This window comes from Grus americana, chromosome 12 (assembly GCF_028858705.1).
Source record: "Grus americana isolate bGruAme1 chromosome 12, bGruAme1.mat, whole genome shotgun sequence".
In the NCBI taxonomy this organism is placed as follows: domain Eukaryota; kingdom Metazoa; phylum Chordata; class Aves; order Gruiformes; family Gruidae; genus Grus; species Grus americana.
In genome coordinates, this window is record NC_072863.1 from 11,137,959 (window position 1) to 11,158,382 (window position 20,424).

At 50.8% G+C, this 20,424-nt stretch overlaps 1 protein-coding gene across 1 annotated transcript; it reads left to right on the plus strand.

The window, feature by feature from the left end:
* The first annotated feature begins 3,437 nt into the window (after positions 1-3,437).
* ITGB1BP2 (integrin subunit beta 1 binding protein 2) lies at positions 3,438-19,872 on the plus strand. The gene is made up of 12 exons (XM_054838944.1): positions 3,438-3,452; positions 12,663-13,184; positions 13,414-13,463; positions 13,562-13,618; positions 14,033-14,181; positions 14,323-14,435; positions 14,702-14,760; positions 15,714-15,784; positions 16,029-16,131; positions 17,493-17,612; positions 18,072-18,134; positions 19,472-19,872. Exons 2-12 carry the CDS (start codon positions 13,121-13,123, stop codon positions 19,718-19,720), a joined length of 1,098 nt encoding a protein of 365 aa, XP_054694919.1. The 5' UTR covers positions 3,438-3,452; positions 12,663-13,120; the 3' UTR covers positions 19,721-19,872.
* Positions 19,873-20,424: the final 552 nt, after the last annotated feature.

Genomic DNA, 20,424 nt, shown 5'->3' on the forward strand with positions numbered 1-20,424 from the left:
GATGGCTTATAATTAGCCTGGAATGACATGACTGATAAGCTGTATTGAAGAGAGACTGCAGCCCATGCTCTTGTTTATTTTACTGGTTTTGTTTTCCACATTTGAAAGCATCAGCACTAGTAGCTGGCTTGCCAAAGCGATACAGTATTTAATGGTGATTATCAAGAGGATTGTGACTTACCTGTAGGTACAGTAGGAAGAGTTCGGTGATGTTTTTCACCTGGCACATTTGCTAGGATAGCTAAATATGGCAAAATCTCAAATAAGCTGGTGAGAATGCTGATTAGCTTTTCTGTTCCCCTGCAGAGAAGATGCATCTCTTCTTGTGGATTGTGTCTGGAACATGGCTGGCAGACATTCACTAACGCCATGGGTGTTTGCTAAGTACATCATTTAATTCCAAAGTGTGAAACACTGGAAGAAGAAACTGTGAAGTTGCAGGCAGATGTCTATATTGTCTCTCATTCTCCTGCCCATTACTCAGCTGGCTTGTTTGTTAGTGAGCAGTCAAAAGTCACTGCCTTAGAGAAATAGCAGAGCTCAAATGTTCAGCAGTAGCCTGCTGCTGCCTGAATCCTATTCAAGTATAAGATAAGGATGGGTCTGGTTACTGCCTTTCCATGGGAGAAGAGGGATATAGTAGCAAGGTGTGTAAAATCATGGGGAAGGGGGGATTTAGCACTGCTCAGAGTCCATCTAACAAGACCAGTACGAGGTAAAAATTGAAGATCCAGTGACAGCAAAGGAAGAAAACTAAAACTACACTCTGGTGTGAATGCTGGAGGTAACTATTCTCATTTGCCTTAAAGGAAGAGACTGAAAACCTGTGTCTGAGGTTCTAGTAAGGAAATTGTAAAGCAAACCATTGCTAAGGTTTTCAGAGGCATACAGCAAGAAGAAATGGCACCAGGGACTGCTTGTAGTGCAGAAGCATTTAAGGCTGGGCACAGGAGCAAGCACGGCTGTCTCACTCCAGACCACTTCCAGATGCTGGAGTCTGCTGAAGCACTTTGGGTTTAGCCGTTGGTGCTTGCACTGCTTGGATAAGGTAACAAGTGCAGCTCCAGAGGCCAGACTGCCCAAGCACTATTGTGATGTGCTGAGGTTCAGACAGTGCGCAGAAGGGAATGCGTGCTTTTCCAGATCGCTGGCTATTTAACTGCAGACTGATGAAGTATTTTGACTGTCATGAAGATACACCCTTGCCTCTTGCTGTCGTATCTGATCAGCTTGTTTAAAATGCACTTATGCAGTATCAGTTCATATCAGACCAAGGACTGATGAGCAGTCTGGTTCTTATCACTTTGCTCTTAGCTTTAAACTCCCATCATTTGTGGGCTTCAGAAGTTAAAACTTGTGCTTTATGCAGCTTCCCCTTTAACAACAGTGACTGCATTTGCAAGAATCAAAGATAAAGCTGAAAAATCCAACTGGTACCTGGATAATTTTTTCACATCAAAGCAGTAAACGTTTCTTTTTTTTTTTTTTCTAGCACAGTGCATCTCACTAGAAGTTGTCATTTATCATAGAAAGCTACAAGTGGTGGAATATGCTAAGCTACTTCCCCAGTGAGCTACCTTTGGGAGCTGAAAGAAGGAAGATGTGATTTCCTGTGGCCTTGCTGAAAGGAGCCATCATTCTCTCTTCTGTCTTGGTCGTGGCTTCAGTACCTGCTTGTCTACCTGGTGAGTCACGTGAGTGCTGGAGGTAGCCAAAAGGAGAGGCAGAAAGCAGGGAGCTCAGCCAGGCACAACACTGCCTTTGAGATACTTTCCCTCACTACAGCCTGGCCCCTCTGCTCTACCTGAGCTCATAGTGACCATGCTTTAAGGCAACAGGACCCTCCAAAAGAAAATCTGTAAAACTCCACTCTTCCTGCCAGTTCAGGCTATTTCGGGCAGCAGGTTTTTATTATGGATGCTAATGACAAGAAAACTGAGTCTTAGGAGTAGACTGAACTCTTCTCTTTTTGGACTGGTTCCTGTTGAGGACTGAAGTGAACTTTTTGATGAGGAATATTGCATGCATTTTCAGAGCGAGCACTGGAGTAAATGGACTCCTTTAGCATGCTGCTCAGCTCCAAGGAGATGAAATTATCTCTGGGAGCAAGACACTGCCTGAACTACAGGGAGAAAATCCCCATCAGCAGGGTGAGGGATTCCAGTTTGAAGGTGTAATTATGCAGTGAGACCAGAGTGTTGGGGCAATAGCCCTGTAATAACCTAAGCTGCGGATGGGCAGTGTTCCTTGAATGGAGAGATGAAATGAGAGTTGAGGTTGTTTGGCCTGGAGAAGAGAAGGTTCCAGGGAGACCTAATTGTGGCCTTCCAGTACCTAAAGGGGCCTACAGGAAAGATGGGGAGGGACTGTTTATCAAAGAGTGTAGTGATAGAATGAGGGGTAATGGCTTTAAACTGAAAGAGGGTAGATTTAGATTAGATATTTGGAAGAAATTCTTTACCGTGAGGGTGATGAGGCACTGGAACAGGTTGCCCAGAGAAGCTGTGTATGCCCCTTCACTGGAAGTGTTCAAGGCCAGGTTGGATGGGGCTTTGGGCAACGTGGTCTAGTGGAAGGTGTCCCTGCCCATGGCAGAGGGGTTAGAACTAGATGATCTTTGAGGTCCCTTCCAACCCAAACTACTCTGTGATTCTGTGAAGCTTGCCCACATCCCCATTTCTGATGATTTTCTAGTCTTTTTCAAACCTGTTCTCTGAGCTGTTGAATACAATCAGTGCAGGCCTCTTGGACAACAGCCGGTACATAACCCCTGAGCAGTGCTGTCAGAAGAGGAGCAGCTAGGCAGAACTTCTGCTGCAGAATTGCTCAGCACATATTCTTATGGGGAAGATTTTATTTCCCAAATAACTAAAACATTAATCCTGCCTACTAGCTTTGTGTAGCATCCATAGCCGTAATAGATATGTCAGGGATTTTCCTTCTCCTAACCAGCGTTTTGTATGGAGGAACTACTCCCTACTTTAGAAATACACTCCCTTCCCACTACCCTGGCCTCAGCATACCATCCCAAATGACTGAAGGGTTGGAGTGAGCTGGGTTTCTCTCCCTGGAGGCATCCAGCGTGTTCTCACCAGGACTCGGGGGGGGGGTGTGTGTTTTACACTGACCCTGATTGTTCAAGGGCAAACACATTAAATTTGGTTTGAGAATAATTTGGTCCTTATTTCTATCTCCTTTTTGTTCTGGTATTTATCAAATTAAGTGCACATAAACTAAACAGGCTTTATTTTTTATTCTCAGTTAGCTCATCCCTTGCAAGCTGTTTCAAAGGTGTTGGTCACAACTGTCCCTGTGTGGCCTGCTTGCATGGTGACTTATGCTTTACTTGGAGCTTTGCCCCGGAGGAGGGCTGGACTCAGCAACTGTGAGCACCACTCAGCCACTTGCTCCCCGCCCCGCTGCAGGATGGGGAGGAGAATCAGAAGAAAAAGGTAAAACTCGTGGGTTGGAATAAGGACAGTTTACTGGGACAGCAAAGGGAGAGGGAAGTAACAACAACGGTGCTTAGAATATACAAAGCGGGTGATAACACAAGGAAATTTACCGACCAAACGACTGACCAGACACTCAGCCCACACTAAGACCATCCCGGAGCCACGTGGAAGCCACCCTTCCCCAACTAGCCCCCTTTTATGTTGAGCATGACATCATATGGTATGGAATACCCCTGTGGCCAGTTTGGGTCACCTGTCCTGTCTCCTTGTGAAAACTAACTATCCTAGCTGAAACCAGGACGCTATCCACCCCTTATTCTGTACAGTTGTGGTGGGTTGACCCTGGCTGGAGGCCAGGTGCCCACCAGAGCCGCTCTCTCACTCCCCTCATTCACTAAACAGGGGAGAAAAGGCATAACAAAATGCTTGTAGGTCGAGATAAGGACAGGGAGAGATCACTCACTAGTTATCATCACGAGCAAAACAGACCAAACTTAGAGAGGGAATTCATCTAATTTATTACTAGGCAAAACAGAGTAGAGGAATGAGAAAATAAAATCAACTCTTAAAACACTTCCCCCCACCCCTCCCATCTTCCCGGGCTCAACTTCACTCCCGGCTTCAACCTTCCCCCCCTCAGCAGCACAGGGGGACGGGGAGTGGGAGTTATGGTCAGTTCATCTCACGTCATTTCTGCCGCTTCTTCATCCTCAGGGGGAGGACTCCTCTCATCGTTCCCCTGCTCCAGCATGGAGTCCCTCTCACGAGGTGCAGACCTTCAGGAGCAAACTGCTCCAGCGTGGGGTCCCCCACAGGGTCACAAGTCCTGCCAGCAAACCTGCCCTGGTATGGGCTCCCCTCTTCACGGGTCCACCGGTCCGGCCAGGAACTTGCTCCAGCGTGGGCTTCCCACGGGCCACAGCCTCCTTCAGGTGCCTCCACCTGCTCCGACGTGGGGTCCTCCACGGGCTGCAGGTGGAATCGCTACACCCCCTCATCCTTCCTCCATGGGCTGCAGGGGGACAGCCTGCTTCACCATGGTCTTCACCATGGGCTGCAGGGGGATCTCTGCTCCGGCGCCTGGAGCACCTCCTCCCCCTCCATCTGCACTGACCTTGGTGTCTGCAGAGTTTCTTACATCTTCTCACTCCTCTCTCCGACTGCAAAAGCTCTCTCTCTCTAAGTGTTTTCCTTCTTCTTAAATATGTTATCACAGAGGCGCTGATTGGCTTGGCCTTGGCCAGCGGCGGGCCCGTCTTAGAGCCGGCTGGCATTGGCTCTGTCAGACACAGGGGGAGCTTCTAGCAGCTTCTCACAGAAGCCACCCCTGTAGCCCCCCCGCCACCAAAACCCTGCCACGCAAACCCAACACAACAGTCTACTTCATGCCCAGATCCTACACTTCCAATTAATCACTACCACTTTCCCCGTCTTTGACATATATATATATATATATGCATACACAGATATCATTCCCTTAGTCTATAGGCCATCCCTCTAAAATGTCCATTGAGTTCATTTAGTCCATGACTTTGGTCTCCATCTGTCATAACTGTCTCTCAGGGCAGGAGAGACAATGTGTGCTGTTGGACTGTTGCATGCTGCATCCAGAGCTTGTGGCTGGTGTATCTGGTGTGGTCCATGCTTGCAGTCTGCATGTTGAAGATGTCGATTTCAAGGAAGTTGCTGGGCGCCAGTTGCTGAAGTCAGTTCTATTTCCATCATTGCAACACTTCGCTCAGTTTCATCCTCCATTAATTTGGGTGAATCTTATGGTAATACCATCAGTACAGAATATAGCAAGTGTAGCAATGATGACATACAATGGCAGGGTTATTTAGCAATTAACATCATACAATTTAATTTATTGGCTATTCTCACCCAAAATCAAGTCCCCTTGAGGTACACATCAGACTTCCACATCACCTACCAAGTGCACCCAGATCCTTGAGCAAAAGCAATATCATGGGTGGGTTTGCCTTTGCCTGAAGCAGGGCTAACCCAGACTGTCTTCCCCAACATTTTCTTCATGTGCACTATGGGGACTTTATCCCCTTCTACAGTACATAAAAGTTTTGATTGGGCAGGGCCAGCTCGATTGGTAGACCCCCTAGAGTTAACTAACCAAGTGGCCTTTGCTAAATGTGTATCCCAATGTTTGAGGGTCCCACCACCCATTGCTCTCAGTCTTTAACAGTCCATTGTATCGTTCAATTTTCCCAGAAGCTGGTGCATGACAGGGGATGTGATACGCCCACTCAATGCCATGCTCTTTGGCCCAGGTGTCTATGAGGTTGTTTCAGAAATGAGTCCCACTGTCTGACTCAATTCTTTCTGGGGTGCAATGTCACCACAAGACTTGCTTCTCAAGACCCTGGGTAGAGTTCTGGGTGGTGGCATGGTGCACGGGATATGTTTCCAGTCATCCAGTGGTTGCTTCCACCATTGTAAGCACACGTCACTTGCCTTGGCAGGTTTTGGGAGTGTGATGTAATCAATCTGCCAGGCCCCTCCATATTTATATTTCAGCCATCGTCCTCCATACCAGAGAGGCTTTAACCGCTTGGCTTACTTGATTGCAGCACATATTTCACATTCATAGATAACCTGTGTAATAGCATCCATGGTTAAGTTCACCCTTCGATCATGAGCCCATCTATATGTTTCATCTCTTCCTTGATGGCCTGAGGAGTCATGGGCCCACCAAGCTATAAATAATTCACCCTTACGTTGCCAGTCCAAATCCACCTGAGCCACTTCAATCTTAGCAGCCTGATCCACCTGTTGGTTGTTCTGGTGTTCCTCAGTGGCCTGACTCTTGGGTACATGGGCATCTACATGACGTACTTTTATAACCAGCTTCTCTAGCCCGGCAGCAATATCTTGCCACAGTGGGGCAGCCCAGATGGGTTTGCCTCTGCGCTACCAGTTGCTCTGCTTCTGTTGCTGTAACCACCCCCACCCCCCTTCCACAGGGCATTTGTCACCATCCATGACTCACTATAGAGGTAGACCAGCAGCCACTGTTCACAATCAGCAATGTCAAAAGCCAGCTGGATGGCTTTCACCTCTGCAAACTGGCTCGAATCACCTTCTCCTTCAGCAGCTGCTGCAACTTGTCATGTGGAGAGTCCATACAGTAGCCTTTCACCTCCAATGTTTTCCCACAATGTAACAAGACCCATCAGTGAACAGGGCATATTGCTTCTCATTTTCTGGTAGTTTATTATACGGTGGTACCTCTTCAGCATGCATCACCTTCTCTTCCGGCGATATTCTGAAATCTTGCTTCTGGCCAGTCTGTGATCACTTCCAGAATTCCTGGGTGACTGGGGTTTCCTATTCAAGCCCCCTGTGTGAGCAGTGAGACCCACTTACTCCACGTAGCATCAGTTGCAGGATGCGTAGAGGGGACCCTCTCTTTGAACATCCAGCCCAGCATCAGCAGTCAAGGTGGCAGGAGGAGCTGTGCTTCAGTATCAATCACTTCTGAAGCAGCTCAAACCCCTTTGTATGCTGCCAATATCTCTTTTTCAGTCAGAGTGTAGCGGGCCTTAGATCCTCTGTATCCTCGACTCAAAACCCCAGGGCTCGACCTTGAGTCTCCCCTGGTGCTTTCTGCCAGAGACTTCAGGTGGGGCCATTCTCCCCGGCTGCAGTGTAGAGCACATTTTTAACATCTGGTCTTGCTCAGACTCCCCCAAGGGCTACTGTGTGAACTATTACCTGTTTAATTTGTTCAAAGGCTTGTCTTTGCTCAGGGCCCCATTTGAAATCGTTCTTCTTCCGGGTTATGTGATAGGGCTTACAATGAGACTGTAATTTGGAATATGCATCCTCCAAAAATCCACAATGCCTAAGGAAGCTTGTGTTTCCTTTCTGTTGGTCAGTGGAGACACAGCTGCTATTCTGTTGATCACATCCATTGGGATCTGACAACGCCCATCATGCCATTTTGTTTCTAAAAACTGGATGTCCTGTGCAGGTTCCTTGACCTTACTTTGGTTTATGGTGAAACCAGCTTTCAGAAGGATTTGGACTATTTTCTTCCCTTTCTCAGAAACAACTTCTGCTGTGTTGCCCCATACAATGATGTCGTCAATGTACTGCAGGTGCTCCAGGGCTTCACCCTTTTCCAGTGCAGTCTGGATCAGTTCATGGCAAATGGTGGGGCTGTGTTTCCACCCCTGGGACAGTCGATTCCAAGTATATTGGACGCCCCTCCAAGGGAAAGCAAACTGTGGCCCGCGCTCTGCCACCAAAGGGATTGAGGAAAAAAATGCATTAGTGATATCAGTTGTGGCATACCACTTGCCTGCCTTTGATTCCAGTTCATATTGAAGTTCCAGCACATCCAGCACGGCAGCACTCATCGTCGGTGTGACTGCATTCAGGCCACGATAGTCTACTGCCAGTCTCCACTCTCCATTGGACTTTCACACTGGCCGTACAGGTCTGTTAAAAGGTGATCAAGTTTGGATGATCACTCCCTGGCTCTCCAGTTGACGATTCAGCTTATGGATGGGAATCAGGGAGTCTTGGTTGGTGCGATATTGCCGTTGGTGGGCTGTTGTGGTAGCAATTGGCACCTGTTGTTCTTCAATCCTGAGCAACCCCACAAAAGAGGGGTCCTTTGAGAGACTGGGCAGACAACTGTTCAATTTCCTGCGTCTCCAAGGCAGCTATTCCAAAAGCCCACCAGCATCCTTTTGGGTCCTTGAAACACCCTCTCCTGAGACAGTCTATGCCCAGGATGCATGGAGCCTCTGGGCCAGTCACAATGGGGTGCTTTTGCCATTCATTCCCAGTTAGATTTACTTCAGCCTCCAGTAGAGTCAACTGTTCGGATCCCCCTGTAACTGCAGAAATGCAGATGGGTTCTGTCCCTTCGTGGGCAGATGGCATTAGGGTACACTGTGCACCAGTGTCCACTAAAGCCTTATGCTCCTGTGGGTCTCATGCGCCAGGCCATCGGATCCACACAGTTCAATAAACCCAGTTGTCCCTCTCCTCCACCTGGCTGGAGGCAAGGCCCCTCTAATCCTGCTCATCGTATTCATTACTCACTTCTTCCAAAAAGGACTCAGGAGTCCCTTCAACAAGATCATAAGTAAGTCTTTCGCTCAGTCTGGGGGGATGTCCGCTGGAAACTGGAGCGGCATTTTTCGTGGAAGAATCCCTTTTATAACTGTTTTGCCTTGCAGCTCACGTACTTGTGCCTCTAAGGTCAAGATAGGTTTCCATCCCACTTCCTCATGTCATCCCCATGCTCACACAGGTAAAACCACAGGAGACCCCATGGTGTGTACTCTCTATAACCTCTCTCTTGAGCAGAGGAATGCTTACTCCTAACAGCTGAGATACTGGTCCATACTGGTGGGGAATAGGCCATATTCTCTTCGAGTTGCTGGACCTCCTGGAACAGTTTCTCCACAGCCAAGAGGGAGGAAGAGAAACTTTCTTTGTATTGCTGGAGTTGGCCAGCAACTTCATCCACCGTTGGTGCCTCTTCACCTTTCCAGTCACTGCCAATGAGTTGGCATACAACAATGGAGTGCTCCGTAAAAACTTTTGCCACATGATTGGGTACATTGGACTTCATCAGGAACTGCGGGTAACTGCACATTGTCTGGGTCATAATAAACCATCACCTGCATAGCTTTCTCCATGGTGATCCACTTGCCTGGATGACATACATCATCTTCACTGAAGGGATACATTTCCTTCATGCTTGACAGAAGTCACCTCCAGAAGCTGAGGGCTTGTGCCTTTTTCCCCAAGCGCCTTGTTGATGCCCCCTTCCCTAGACAGGGATCCCAGATGCTCAGCCTCCCTACCCTCTAATTCCAGGCTACTGGCCCCATTATCCGAGATCCGGAGCAGCCAGGTGATAATGTGCTCACCTGGAAGGCGGCTGAAATCTTTTCGCATATCTCACAGCTCACTCAGGGACAGTAATCGAGTGACTGCCTCTGGTTCTGCCTCTTCCTCCTGTTCCCATGATGGTCCAGGTTCATCATCATCCCTAAGTGAACTGGTTTTTTTGTGTATTTCTTTGTGCATATAGGGGCAACAGATACTGGCACGGGTTGGGGTTTTTTGGTTCAGCTGCAGTGCCTGTCACTGGGGTTGGTGTAGACATAGCTCCTGTTGCTCTGTTTTCCCTCTTTTCCCCCTCATGGCGCTGCCTACTATCGAGCAGTGTTTGGTTTGGTTGACACTGGCCAGGGCCCAGCACGGTGCAGCAAGTTGTGCCTCTATGGAATAGCCACAGCATTTTCCTTTCAAATATTCTATCACTTTATCAGAGTCCTCTGGTTGTTCAGGAGTGAAGTTCCAAACCATTGGAGGTGAGAAGTTCTCTAGATACCTGCCCATATTCTCCCACATGCCATGCCACCCACGACTATCCAGCCAGCCTTGGGGCAGATCTCTGGGTGCTATTCTTAAAACAATTTCTTGTAACCCTAAACAGGACTTGAAACACATTCAGGAGACATAGCAATAGGAGCATGCTGGCTCGAACATCGCAAGAGTATTCAAAATTCTCAAAAGCTGCTGTAACCAGGTTAAGGAAAGAGGGGAGGTGAAAGAGCGAGAGAAAGTACCCTCCCCTCCTGCCCCCATCTTGCCCATAGATTGGGTGCGATTAATAATCAATTCCAAGAGATGTCGTCCGAGGTACGGACATGACGGCAATGCCACATACAAATACCAGCTTAATCTCATCACCATTGATGGTATCATATCTTAAGTCAATATTACACAGTACAGCAAAATGAGAATCCTGACCCCTCTCCCAGAGGTGATAAAGAGCACCGCAGGAAACAGAGCAAGTAAGGATTTACATACCACAGCCATGTGAACAAACAAAACACCATTGTGACCAGTGACTCTTTAAATAACATTTTAAATACTGATGACAACTTTGTTTTAACACGCTCCTGTCAGATCTGTCATTATCTCAACCCTTCAAGCCCCACATTGGGCACCAAAAGAGGGCTGTCATGATTCAGCCCCAGCTGCAGCTGAGTACCACGCAGTTGCTCGCTCACCCCTCCCCATCAGCAGGATGGGGAGTAGAATCAGAAGGAAAAGGTAAAACTTGTGGGTTGGGATAAGGACAGTTTACTGGGACAGTAAAGGGAGAGGGAAATAACAACAACAGTACTTAGAATATACAAAGCAGGTGATAAAACAAGGTAATTTACTGACCAGAGGACCACTGGGCTGGACACTCAGCCCATACTAAGACCAATCTGGAGCTGCGAGGAAGCCACCTCTCCCCAGCTAGCCCCTTTTATGCCGAGCAGGAGGTCATGGGGTATGGAATACGCCTTTGGCTAGTTTGGGTCACCTGTCCTGGGTCCTTGTGAAAATTAACTCTATCCTAGCCAAAACCATGACAGGAATGCAGCCCTATGGCCCTAATGCAACTGCCAGAAAGCCACATCTTCAATCTAGATGGTGCGTGATGGATGCGCAGTCCAGCATGCTCTTTGCCACCACCTGAACCTCATCTTCTCTTTTTCTTAATTTTTAAAGCATCAACTCTAGCAGGGCCTTGAATCTGCTGGTGGCCAACAGAGCAGTTCCCCTGGAGCTCACCTCTGTTTCATGGTGGATGTCTCCTGTCTGTCTCCCAGGCTGCACCCCCTCACCTTGTCCTCCCTGGAGAACCTCCCCTTGGGCCATGAGCTGTGGACACCCCAATCTACCGTATGCCAGTGTACTATGTTGACAGTAGGTTCTGTCTTTCAAGCCACCTCATTTGCAGTGGTGCAGCAGAGGAGCGAGAGCAGAGCAGTGCTGCTGCATGCTCTCAGCTGTCTGCCACTGCTCCTTGGGTGCTGAGGGGGCTCTGCTCAGCTGTGGCCCCCCACCAGTTACCCGTTGGTTCCTATGTGTGGATCAGCCACAGCATCCTCTTGGCATTTTCTCCAAGGCATGTGAGGTAACCCGAGCTCCAGATTCTCACTGGCACTGGGATGGCGACAGCTGCAGCCTTGCTGACAGCTCAGGGAAAAAGCAAGGAGATCTGAAATCCTATAGCTCTGTTCAGCTCCCAGGACTACAAATTCCCCTGTCACAGGGCTCTGCCCAGTTTCCCAGGTCCCAGATGATCCCTCCTGCCTGAGTAGAGGCTCTGGATGCCAGCAGTGGTTTTTTACCCACTTTTGGGACCATTGGGTCATTTATTGTGTCTTGAGGCATTGCAGTCCTTTGAGGGAGGCACATGACTTACGCTGGTGTGACAGTTCCCCAGTGCCCTCATGTTTACCTCCTAGCTTTTGGGTTGGATGTGGGTTTATACACAGACTACCCAGGTATAAGGAGGTCTGATGGTGATATGTGTCCTCCCCTCAAGTGGGGCCATCTCTCTTGCTAATGAGATGACAAAGAAAAGCCCTACATTGCTGCTGGCCAGGGCATCTCAAGGTGGGGATGGCTGAACTGAGCTGGTGGTGGAGCAGCAGAGCAATGTAAAATGAGCCTGGAGTCTTCTCTCTGGTGAGCTCCAGAATTTCAGCAAGGGTTCATCCTAACTTTGGACTTCAGAGATCACCTTGGGGTGGCAGCAGATCCTGCAGGCTGTTGTAAGGAGATTAATTAGGTTAAACAAACACTGTGGGACAGGGATGGGGTTACATTAGCCCCTGATAACCCAGTGGGTTCCCATCCTGAGTGAACTCCCTGGGCAACTGCTCCCTAGAGGACCTGCCCTTTGCACTGTCTGATAGAGCCAAGGGCTTACGTTGAACCCAGTTTCTGAGCAGTAATGCTCTCCAGGCACTGTGTGCTCCAGCAGGTCAGGGCAGCACCCAGGAAACAGCTGTCTCTGCAAACAGGAACAACACAAAGAAAATAGTATTTGCTTTAGATGCTTGTAGGAACTAAGTAATACCTTTGCTCTCAAGAGGGTTTCCTTGGGTCCCAGAATGGGAGTAGGGAGTCCAAGCAAAACTCTCCTGGATACAGGGGGCCCATGTAACATTTTGCGCTCTTCTTCTGTGACGACAATGATTTTCCAGGGGACAAATTTCCCTGGGTTGCACAAGACCCTGCATCAAAGGATGTCTTGGCCACATGCACTGCTTTGGTCTGCTGGTACCTCTGTCTAGCAGATTATCCTGCCTTTTGGGTCTGGGGGAGATCAGCACAGGTTTTGCCCTGGGACTCTGGGAAGTCTCTTTCCTTCTTTTGCAGGAAACTTTCAGCTACTTCTACAAATGCTAAAGAAACTGAGAGCAGTTGGTCAAGAGGAGTCGCAGGTTGCCCCAAGCCAAACATGAGCACTGGGGTGGCACTGATGCCTCCATGCCGGATGCTGATGGGACAGCAGGCACTGGGAGGTCTTTTGCCCACCCCAAGTGCAGATCCACCCTGCAGTGCCCATTCCCTCTGCCAGTCACAGCGGCAGGACAGAAATGCCTCTCGACATAATGTGAGCACCAGGTCCCGTCAGCTGCCAAGCTGCTATGTCCATCTTTAGCCTGCTCTCCAGTTACCAGCCACCTCCTCTGGCTGCCTCCAAAGATAGTCAAAACCACCTCCCAGCGCCTGGGTTGGAAACTGCGGGGAAGCAGAGGGGGGATCATGGGCAGGGAAGAGATTGATGGGATTTCTGTGGAAGGAGTCAAGGACACTGCAAGTACGCCTGAGCTATGGCGTCGCTGTGCTACAACAAAGGCTGTGGGCAGAGGTTTGATCCTGAGCACAACACCAAGGGTAAGTGGGCTCGTCTGCCTTGCACCAAGGTGAGTGGGAATACACACTGCTTTCCCGGTCTGCAGCCTCAGCCACCATGCTGCAGCCTGAGCTACCAAGCAGGGCTGAGCCGAGCCCAGCACAGGCAGCCTGCATGGCAGGAACTGGCTCAGGAGCTGCTGGGTGTCATGGGTGGCTCGTGGGAAGGATTGCTCCTCCTGAAAGATTCTGCCTGATTTTCCCTTTTCAGATTCCTGCCTGTATCATCCAGGTGTCCCCATCTTCCACGATGCCCTGAAGGTGAGTGGGACATGAGCCAGGGCTGCAGCTGCAGGGAGGGACCTTGTGCCTGGCGGGATTGCCCACACCTGACCAGTTTGTCATCTCCTGGTGCCTAGGGCTGGTCTTGTTGCAAGAAACGCACAACGGACTTCTCTGAGTTCCTCTCCATAAAGGTGAGTGACCTGCCAGCCCAAATGCACCTGCTGCTCCTCCGTCCTCTCCTCCTTGCCCCTTCTCTGTCCTGTCCCGTTCCCATCCTGTGCCAAGGCTACCCCCTTCACCCTGTGGGCTGGGGATTTCTTGTCTGCTTCCAAGGATCCTGAAAGCAAGGGTGCTGCTCCCAAAGTGCAGGGCAGGTGCTCCAGAGAAGGGTGCTGGAAGGGGCTGGGATCCCCCACCAGGATCCTGCAGGATCAACACAAATGCCCTAAGCGTCAGCACAGCTGTGAATGTCTGAACAGTTCTGTGGAGGGGAAGGAGGCAGCAGAGGCTTGGGGACGTGGGGGAGACTCTTGCTGCACCTCAGCTGCCAGGCTGGGGTGCAGCAGAGCTAAGACCTGTCTGCCATGCTTGCCTCTGCTGCTCAGGGATGCACAAAGGGGTTTCACAGCAAGGAGAAGCCCCCTGTGCCTGTTGGCCAAGAGGAGGCCTCAGACAAGCTGAAGGCCAAACCAGTGGAGGAGCTCATAATGCAAAGACCAAAATCAGCTGAGAAGATGCAGCAGGAAAGACCAAGGTGAGATGGGCTCAGCTAACAGTGTCACCCTGCTGTGCCACTTCTTCTACATGTGTCCTACCCTGCTGCTTCCTCAGAAGAGGCAACAACACTTAAATTGCAAAAAAAACCCACTCGGCCTTTGCTGCTGCTGTTCCCCAGCTTTGATGAGCCAAGACAACTGCTGCCGATTAAAGTATCCAGGTCTCTGGAGCAAGCTCTGCAGAAACTGAACCTGTCCTCCAAGGACAAAGTACCTGAGGGCAGTTGTGCAGGTAGTGATGAGCTGATGGATGGCAGCGGGGTTGCATGTGGCAAGTTCGGCATGGGGTTTTGCATGGCAGGTTCAGCGCAGGATGGCGGGCGCTACATGCTCAGCCACCTGCTGACCCACAGAGCTGCATCTTGGAGATGCATTGCAATGCACTGTGCTCAGGGGCCATGCATGCTAAGCTGGGGAGATGGCAGTGGGGCTGTGGGGCGGTTTGGGGTCATGTGTGTATGGTGCATGCCCCAGGGTGAAACTATGTTGCTCTCACAGGGGAAGCGGCTGCCCAGGTGAGAGCTGGCACCATCTGCAAGAATGCAGCCTGCAAGGCGGTGAGTACCCAGCAGGGTCCCATCTTTTCATGGTCTGTGCCATTGCCAGGAGCATCACAAATCCAGTGCAGGGGCTCATCTCACAACTGCCACCAGCTGTGGGGCAGGGTGCCAGGTGGGTGGGAGGTGGCAGCACCCATCAGCTCCATCAGCTCCTGCTCATTCTGTCCCTGGAGCAGCTGCCTCTCTTGCCTCCCAGCCACATTCCTGCAAGAGGCTTCCAGATTCCTGGATTGGTGGTATATTTGCATTTCATTGCTGCTAATTGCTTGCAATGAAATATAGCATATATTCAGGATATGGGCATATAGGTAAAATGCATGTGGAATAAGTCTCACCTGCATTTAATTAATGCAGTACAGCCTACTTTCTATCTTGCTCCAAGACCACCTTGGGTAGGACTATCTGCCTGCCCCAAGGCATGTGCTGGAGGGACCAAGCTGCTGGATGGCCAGCATGCTTGGAAAGCAACAGAGAGGGGAGTGAGCAGGGAGCAAAAGGTGCGAGGTGGATAAGGACACAAGACTGACACGCTCTGGGAAGGAGGGGAAAAGACAGGATGGGCAAATGGCCCCTTGCACCTCAGCGCAAGTTTCTGTGGTATCCAAACTTGCCCACTGTCCCAATGCTGCCCAGCCCCGAGCTGGGACCAGGCTGTGTTTGGGAGAGGACATACAGAAGGGCTGCTGCCAGGGTCACGGGGATGATACTGGGGTCCTGGCAAGGCCAGGGTGGCTGTCCGGCTGGCAGGGAGCAGGAACCAGTGCCGGGCTGCCAGCTGGGCATAGTCCCAGAGTTAGTCCTCATAGATGCTGGACCCTGTGAAAGGGTGATGTTGGGCATCATGCTGTGCCCTACGCAGGGATGGGCACCGATGGGCAGATGCCTTGCTGTTCCATGCCATGCTGTGCCAGAGGCACAACTGAAATTTTCCTTTGCTTCTTGCTCCACAGATCTACCAGGGCCCAGAGAGCAACACAGAGGTTTGTACTTTCCATCCTGGTGTTCCTGTCTTCCATGAGGGGTAAGAAACAACCCTTTACTGGGGAGCAAACTGACCGTGCTGAGGGCTGAAAGTGCTGCATCACAAGGTTGTGTGGCCTCAGCAGCACGGCCAGTGCAGTCGTGGGTGACGCCCCCTGGGGTGTCAGGTGGGCAGGGGGAGCTGCTGGTTCCAAGCCCCTCTTCCCCACCACCCCGAAGCCTGCTGTGGTCCCCTCTCCTGCTCCCATGGGTGCTCCCCACTCAGGTCATCCCGCTCTCCCCAGGATGAAGTACTGGAGCTGCTGTGGAGTCAAAACGACAGACTTCAGCGCCTTCCTGGAGCAGCTGGGCTGCAGCAGTGGGCAGCACTGCTGGACAGGGAAGGGGGTAAGGGGGCTCTTGGTAGGGGCAACTTGTGTGAGCAAAGTGCCACTATCTGGCACCCGAAGAGTGCCCCTTCCCTTGCTCTGCATTCACACCAGTTTCTGCATATAATCCTCTTAATTTTCATAATTGATGACTGTGCAGCATTTGAATGCACACTCTTCACCCATCTGCTGTTTAAAATGCTGCTCCTGCATTCACAAAATGTGTCAGCTCTCACACCCAATGGGCAGATGTGCAACAGGAAGCTGAACGAGGCAGGAGCTGTCCCCAGGCATGGCGTAGCCAGCACTGCAGGCCGCCACACAGGGACAGGCAGCTGAGCGCAGGAAAAGCCCTGATAAAAAACCCCAAACCCCAAAAATTTTGACAGATGACTGCAGATGACTGAATTTGGTTTTAGTGGGGTTTTTTGTTGGTTTTTTTTTTCCCTCCTTCTGCAACTGCTTCCCAGGAGGAACCTCATCTACATAGTGACCTGGTTTTGCAGCAGGGCAATGGGGAGAAGATCCCAATTCCCAATATTGTATGGTGTGTGCAAGTTTCCCCAGGAAAGCTCTTTGCTGGAAAAAGGCTTGAGCTGGGAAAGTTACACCAAAGCAGCCCAGGATATCCCTGAAAGTGCATCATGTTCCTCTCAGTCAGCAACCCCCTCTGAGCCCAGTCTGTTCTTTGTCCTGGAGCAGAAAACATGTAGTGGATGTAAAGGAGGCTGCAGTGAATGAACTGTGATGTTGTGATGCAGATGCTTTGTGCTAATTGTCACCTGATTTTGGGGCTGGGATTCCTCCTGGGACATTTCTTTGGCTGGCAATGCCGAGGGCTGCAGGGGGTCAGTCTCCTGGTGATGCTTAGAAATGCCTGGTGGGGCCAAAGCTGCCTGTTGCATGGATGAAGTAGGAGTTCTGTGGGAGAATGATGAAATGTGGCCAGTTGGGGCTCATCTGTCTCCCAAATTTAGCATGGTGGCATGATCCATGTCCAGCAACAGCCCCTGCACTGCCCTTCAGACTGAGTTTCCTGACTGTGCACAGTGCCTACGAACTTGGGCACAGCAGAGTGACTCTTGAACAAGAAGAGGATGTCTCTGGTCTTAACATGTCATTCTGGAGCAATCCCAAGCACAACACAGATGCCCCATGTTGCACAGGACAGCCTGGTAGGGGCTGCCCACCTTCACATGAACCACTTCCCCTTAAAAACCTGCACAAAAGGCAGGTTTGATCTTGCTTAGCTGATGCCAACCTCAGCTGGGGCTCTGCGAAGGAGACCTGCAAAGGAGCATCCTCCAGCACAGACATCCCCTGTGTTTGGGGTGTGCTTGGGCTAGAAGCTGTGCCATGATGGCTTCCTCTCCCTGGCAGGACAAGAAGGCGGTGTTGTGCCGGCAGGACTGGCACCAAACCAGCAGCCAGGTGGTAGTGACGGTCTATGCCAAGAACCCCCTGCCTGCCCTCAGCAGCGTGAAAGCCAACCACACTGTGGTGAGTGGGGCCAGCAGAGCTGGGCTGGCGATGCACACTTTCATAGCACCGATTTTGATGACCCAAGAGCCAGGAGCCAGCTGGGTGCCTGGAGCTCTTTGAGGGCTTGTTGGGTCTGTTGTTGCAGCTAGGGTTCACACTGCTAACTTGCCGTCCCCAAGCTGAGAGCCCAGTGGTTTTGCTGCTGCAGCAGCATCTGCCCAACCACTCTGGTTCAGTGGTGCTCAGCCTCAGTGGGTGGCTTTGCTGGCCTTGAATCCCTCTATTGGTGGCAGAGGTGAACCTGGCATGCTCTGAAGGGGGTGAAATGCTCCCAGATGACGAGGGAATCGCCAAACCCTTACACTGTAGCCAGGATGTGGGATGCATTATGGTGCTGGAAGGCAGCTGCACTGTCCAGGGGAAGAGCTCTAGCAGTGCTGTGCTATCCACTCAGATAATTTTCTATTGATCTTTCAGCTTGAGGTTCACATCATCTTTGAAGGGAATAAGATTTTCCAGACAGAACTGGATCTCTGGGGGGTAAGATCCTGTTTACTTTGATTTCCCTATTCTAGTAGTCTGTGTGGGGCTGGGCTGCAATGCTGTGAGGCAGCCTGTGCTCTGGGAGAAGAGTTTGCAGCCCCAAACACAGGCTTCTGCTAAGGAAAATTACTCTCTGCATAGTCAGGATTCTCAGACTTTTGAAAAAGCAGCGAAATGGTTGTTGCTGCAATTTCTATACAGTCCTTCCTGTACGTGGAGCATAAGGCAGACTTTGACTGTATTATTGCATACAAATTCTATGGCACCCGGGATGCTGTCTCTTTCCATGGCTGGCACATCTGTGGAACAAACAGCCATTTCATAGTCCCTTCCTCAGTGAGATTCATTGCCAAGTCTCAAAGCCTTGTGGAGAACACAGGTCCACCACGGCTGTCATAGCAGAGAGGACCCATTTATCTCCAGAGCTCTGGTTTTCTATAGCAAGAAAGGCTGATGAGGAAATTAGTTTTTTCTCTATTGATCCCATGGTGGTAATACCCCCTGAGAGCCATGCCAGGACTATGCCTGGGCTCGGTGGCCGTCTGACTGCTCTGCACTACTTGAGGCACCCTGGCTACTCTCTTTTAAATGCTGCCACAGCACTGGCTTGCTCTTGTTGGGATCGTTTGGGAGCAAGTCACCCAGATACTGGCATTTATAGCCATCTCTGCTCAAAAATGCTTTAAGGGTTGTGAGGAGGTTGTTTAAGGGTTGTTTAGGAGTCTGCTGGTGGCTGCACCTTTCAATCCTGGAATAAGAGCAGAGCTGGATGTCACTGCTGGCTCTGTAGGCATTTTGGGTTTGGTCCCAGACTGTCCCAAAGGGTCTTTGTCCCAGCAGGTCCCTGTCTACCCCTGCAATACTGCTGTGCCTGTGGGCAGGCAGTGGGGGAAGAGACTTGCTCTCTGATTTCTCAGCTGCTTGCCAGCTGGGGAGGAACAGTGAGACTGAGGAATGTGCATGTACATTTCTTGCATTTATTTCTGGTACATGCTGCCTGCGCTCGCAGGCAGCAGAGTGTGCTGCCGGGTGTGGGTGTGCCTGTGCCTCAGCACAGCTCTCTGCCATGGGGAGAGGGCTGTACCGCAGCCGTGCATGTGGCTACAACTAGTTGAGCTCTTCTAAGCTCCGTACCGGCACTGTGGTGCTGCTTAGACGCAACACTTTGAAGCACAGCTGGAGCCCAGGTTTCATCCTGTTCTGTCTCCTGGCACACAAGGAGAGGAGATCTCTCCTCTCTTCTCCTCTGGCAGGGCTCTGCCAGTAAGAGGAAGGATTAGCATGTGCTGCCTGCCCTCCCCAGCCCAGCTCACTGCATTTTCCCCTCTCTCTAGGTCATCAAAATAGAGAAGAGCTTTGTGAACATGGTCCCTACCAAGGTGGAGATCACACTTTGCAAAGCCAGCCCTGGCTCCTGGGCCAGGCTGGAGCTCCCTCAAAGCAGGTTGCACTCTTGTGGCGAGCAGGAGAAGGAGGCTGCCAATGCAGAGGAGCCTGGGGCAGTGCAGGAGGAAGACTCAGATGACAGCTTGAGTTGGTCGGAGGAAGATGAGGAGTTGGAGATGAGAACACTGAGCATCTGACGGTCAAGTGCTTCAGCAGCTGAGCAGTGCCGGCTCCTGAGCTGCTGGGGACCTTGGCACCAGCTCCAGAGGAGCAGACCCAGCCCAGAGGCACGTGTATGCTGCAGGACACCCTCTCCCTGGGTCAGAAGGGGCAAGTAATAAAAACCCAGAGCAAAGTTTATACTCTGAAATTCCTGATAGGTGCTTAAGAAATGCCAGCAGGCTGAACCTGTCATCTATCTCCCCCTCTCCTGTGCCTGGCCAGGGCAGGAGAACAGGAAGAGCCCCCTTCTTTGCACTCCAGGCAGCCTGTGCCTGTGCCAGGTCTCTTTGTGGCCAGGGTGCTCATAGCCCACTGTTCTGCCTGACTCTGGCATTTCTGGGGCCTGCAGAGGCCCAGGACAGGACAGTGAGCTCAGCTTAACTCCCCACGCCACCTCACTCCCTCCATGAAGGAGGAACCAGGCCGGGGAAGTGTTATGAGGGAGATGGCAACTGCAGGCATGAGGGAAATGTCATTGCTGCCTGTGGCTCCAGTGGGGACTTGACGTCCTCCTCTTCAAAGCCGTTTATAGGCATGAAACTGCCCTGGTGTGAGAGGTCAATATTCACCAAGCAATGAGAGACAAGGAGGGCATGGAGGCAGGGGATTCTTGAGGGGGTTTCGCCGTTTAACACCTCTCAGCGCTGGTAAGGGGGGCGGAGAGCGACACACACCATTT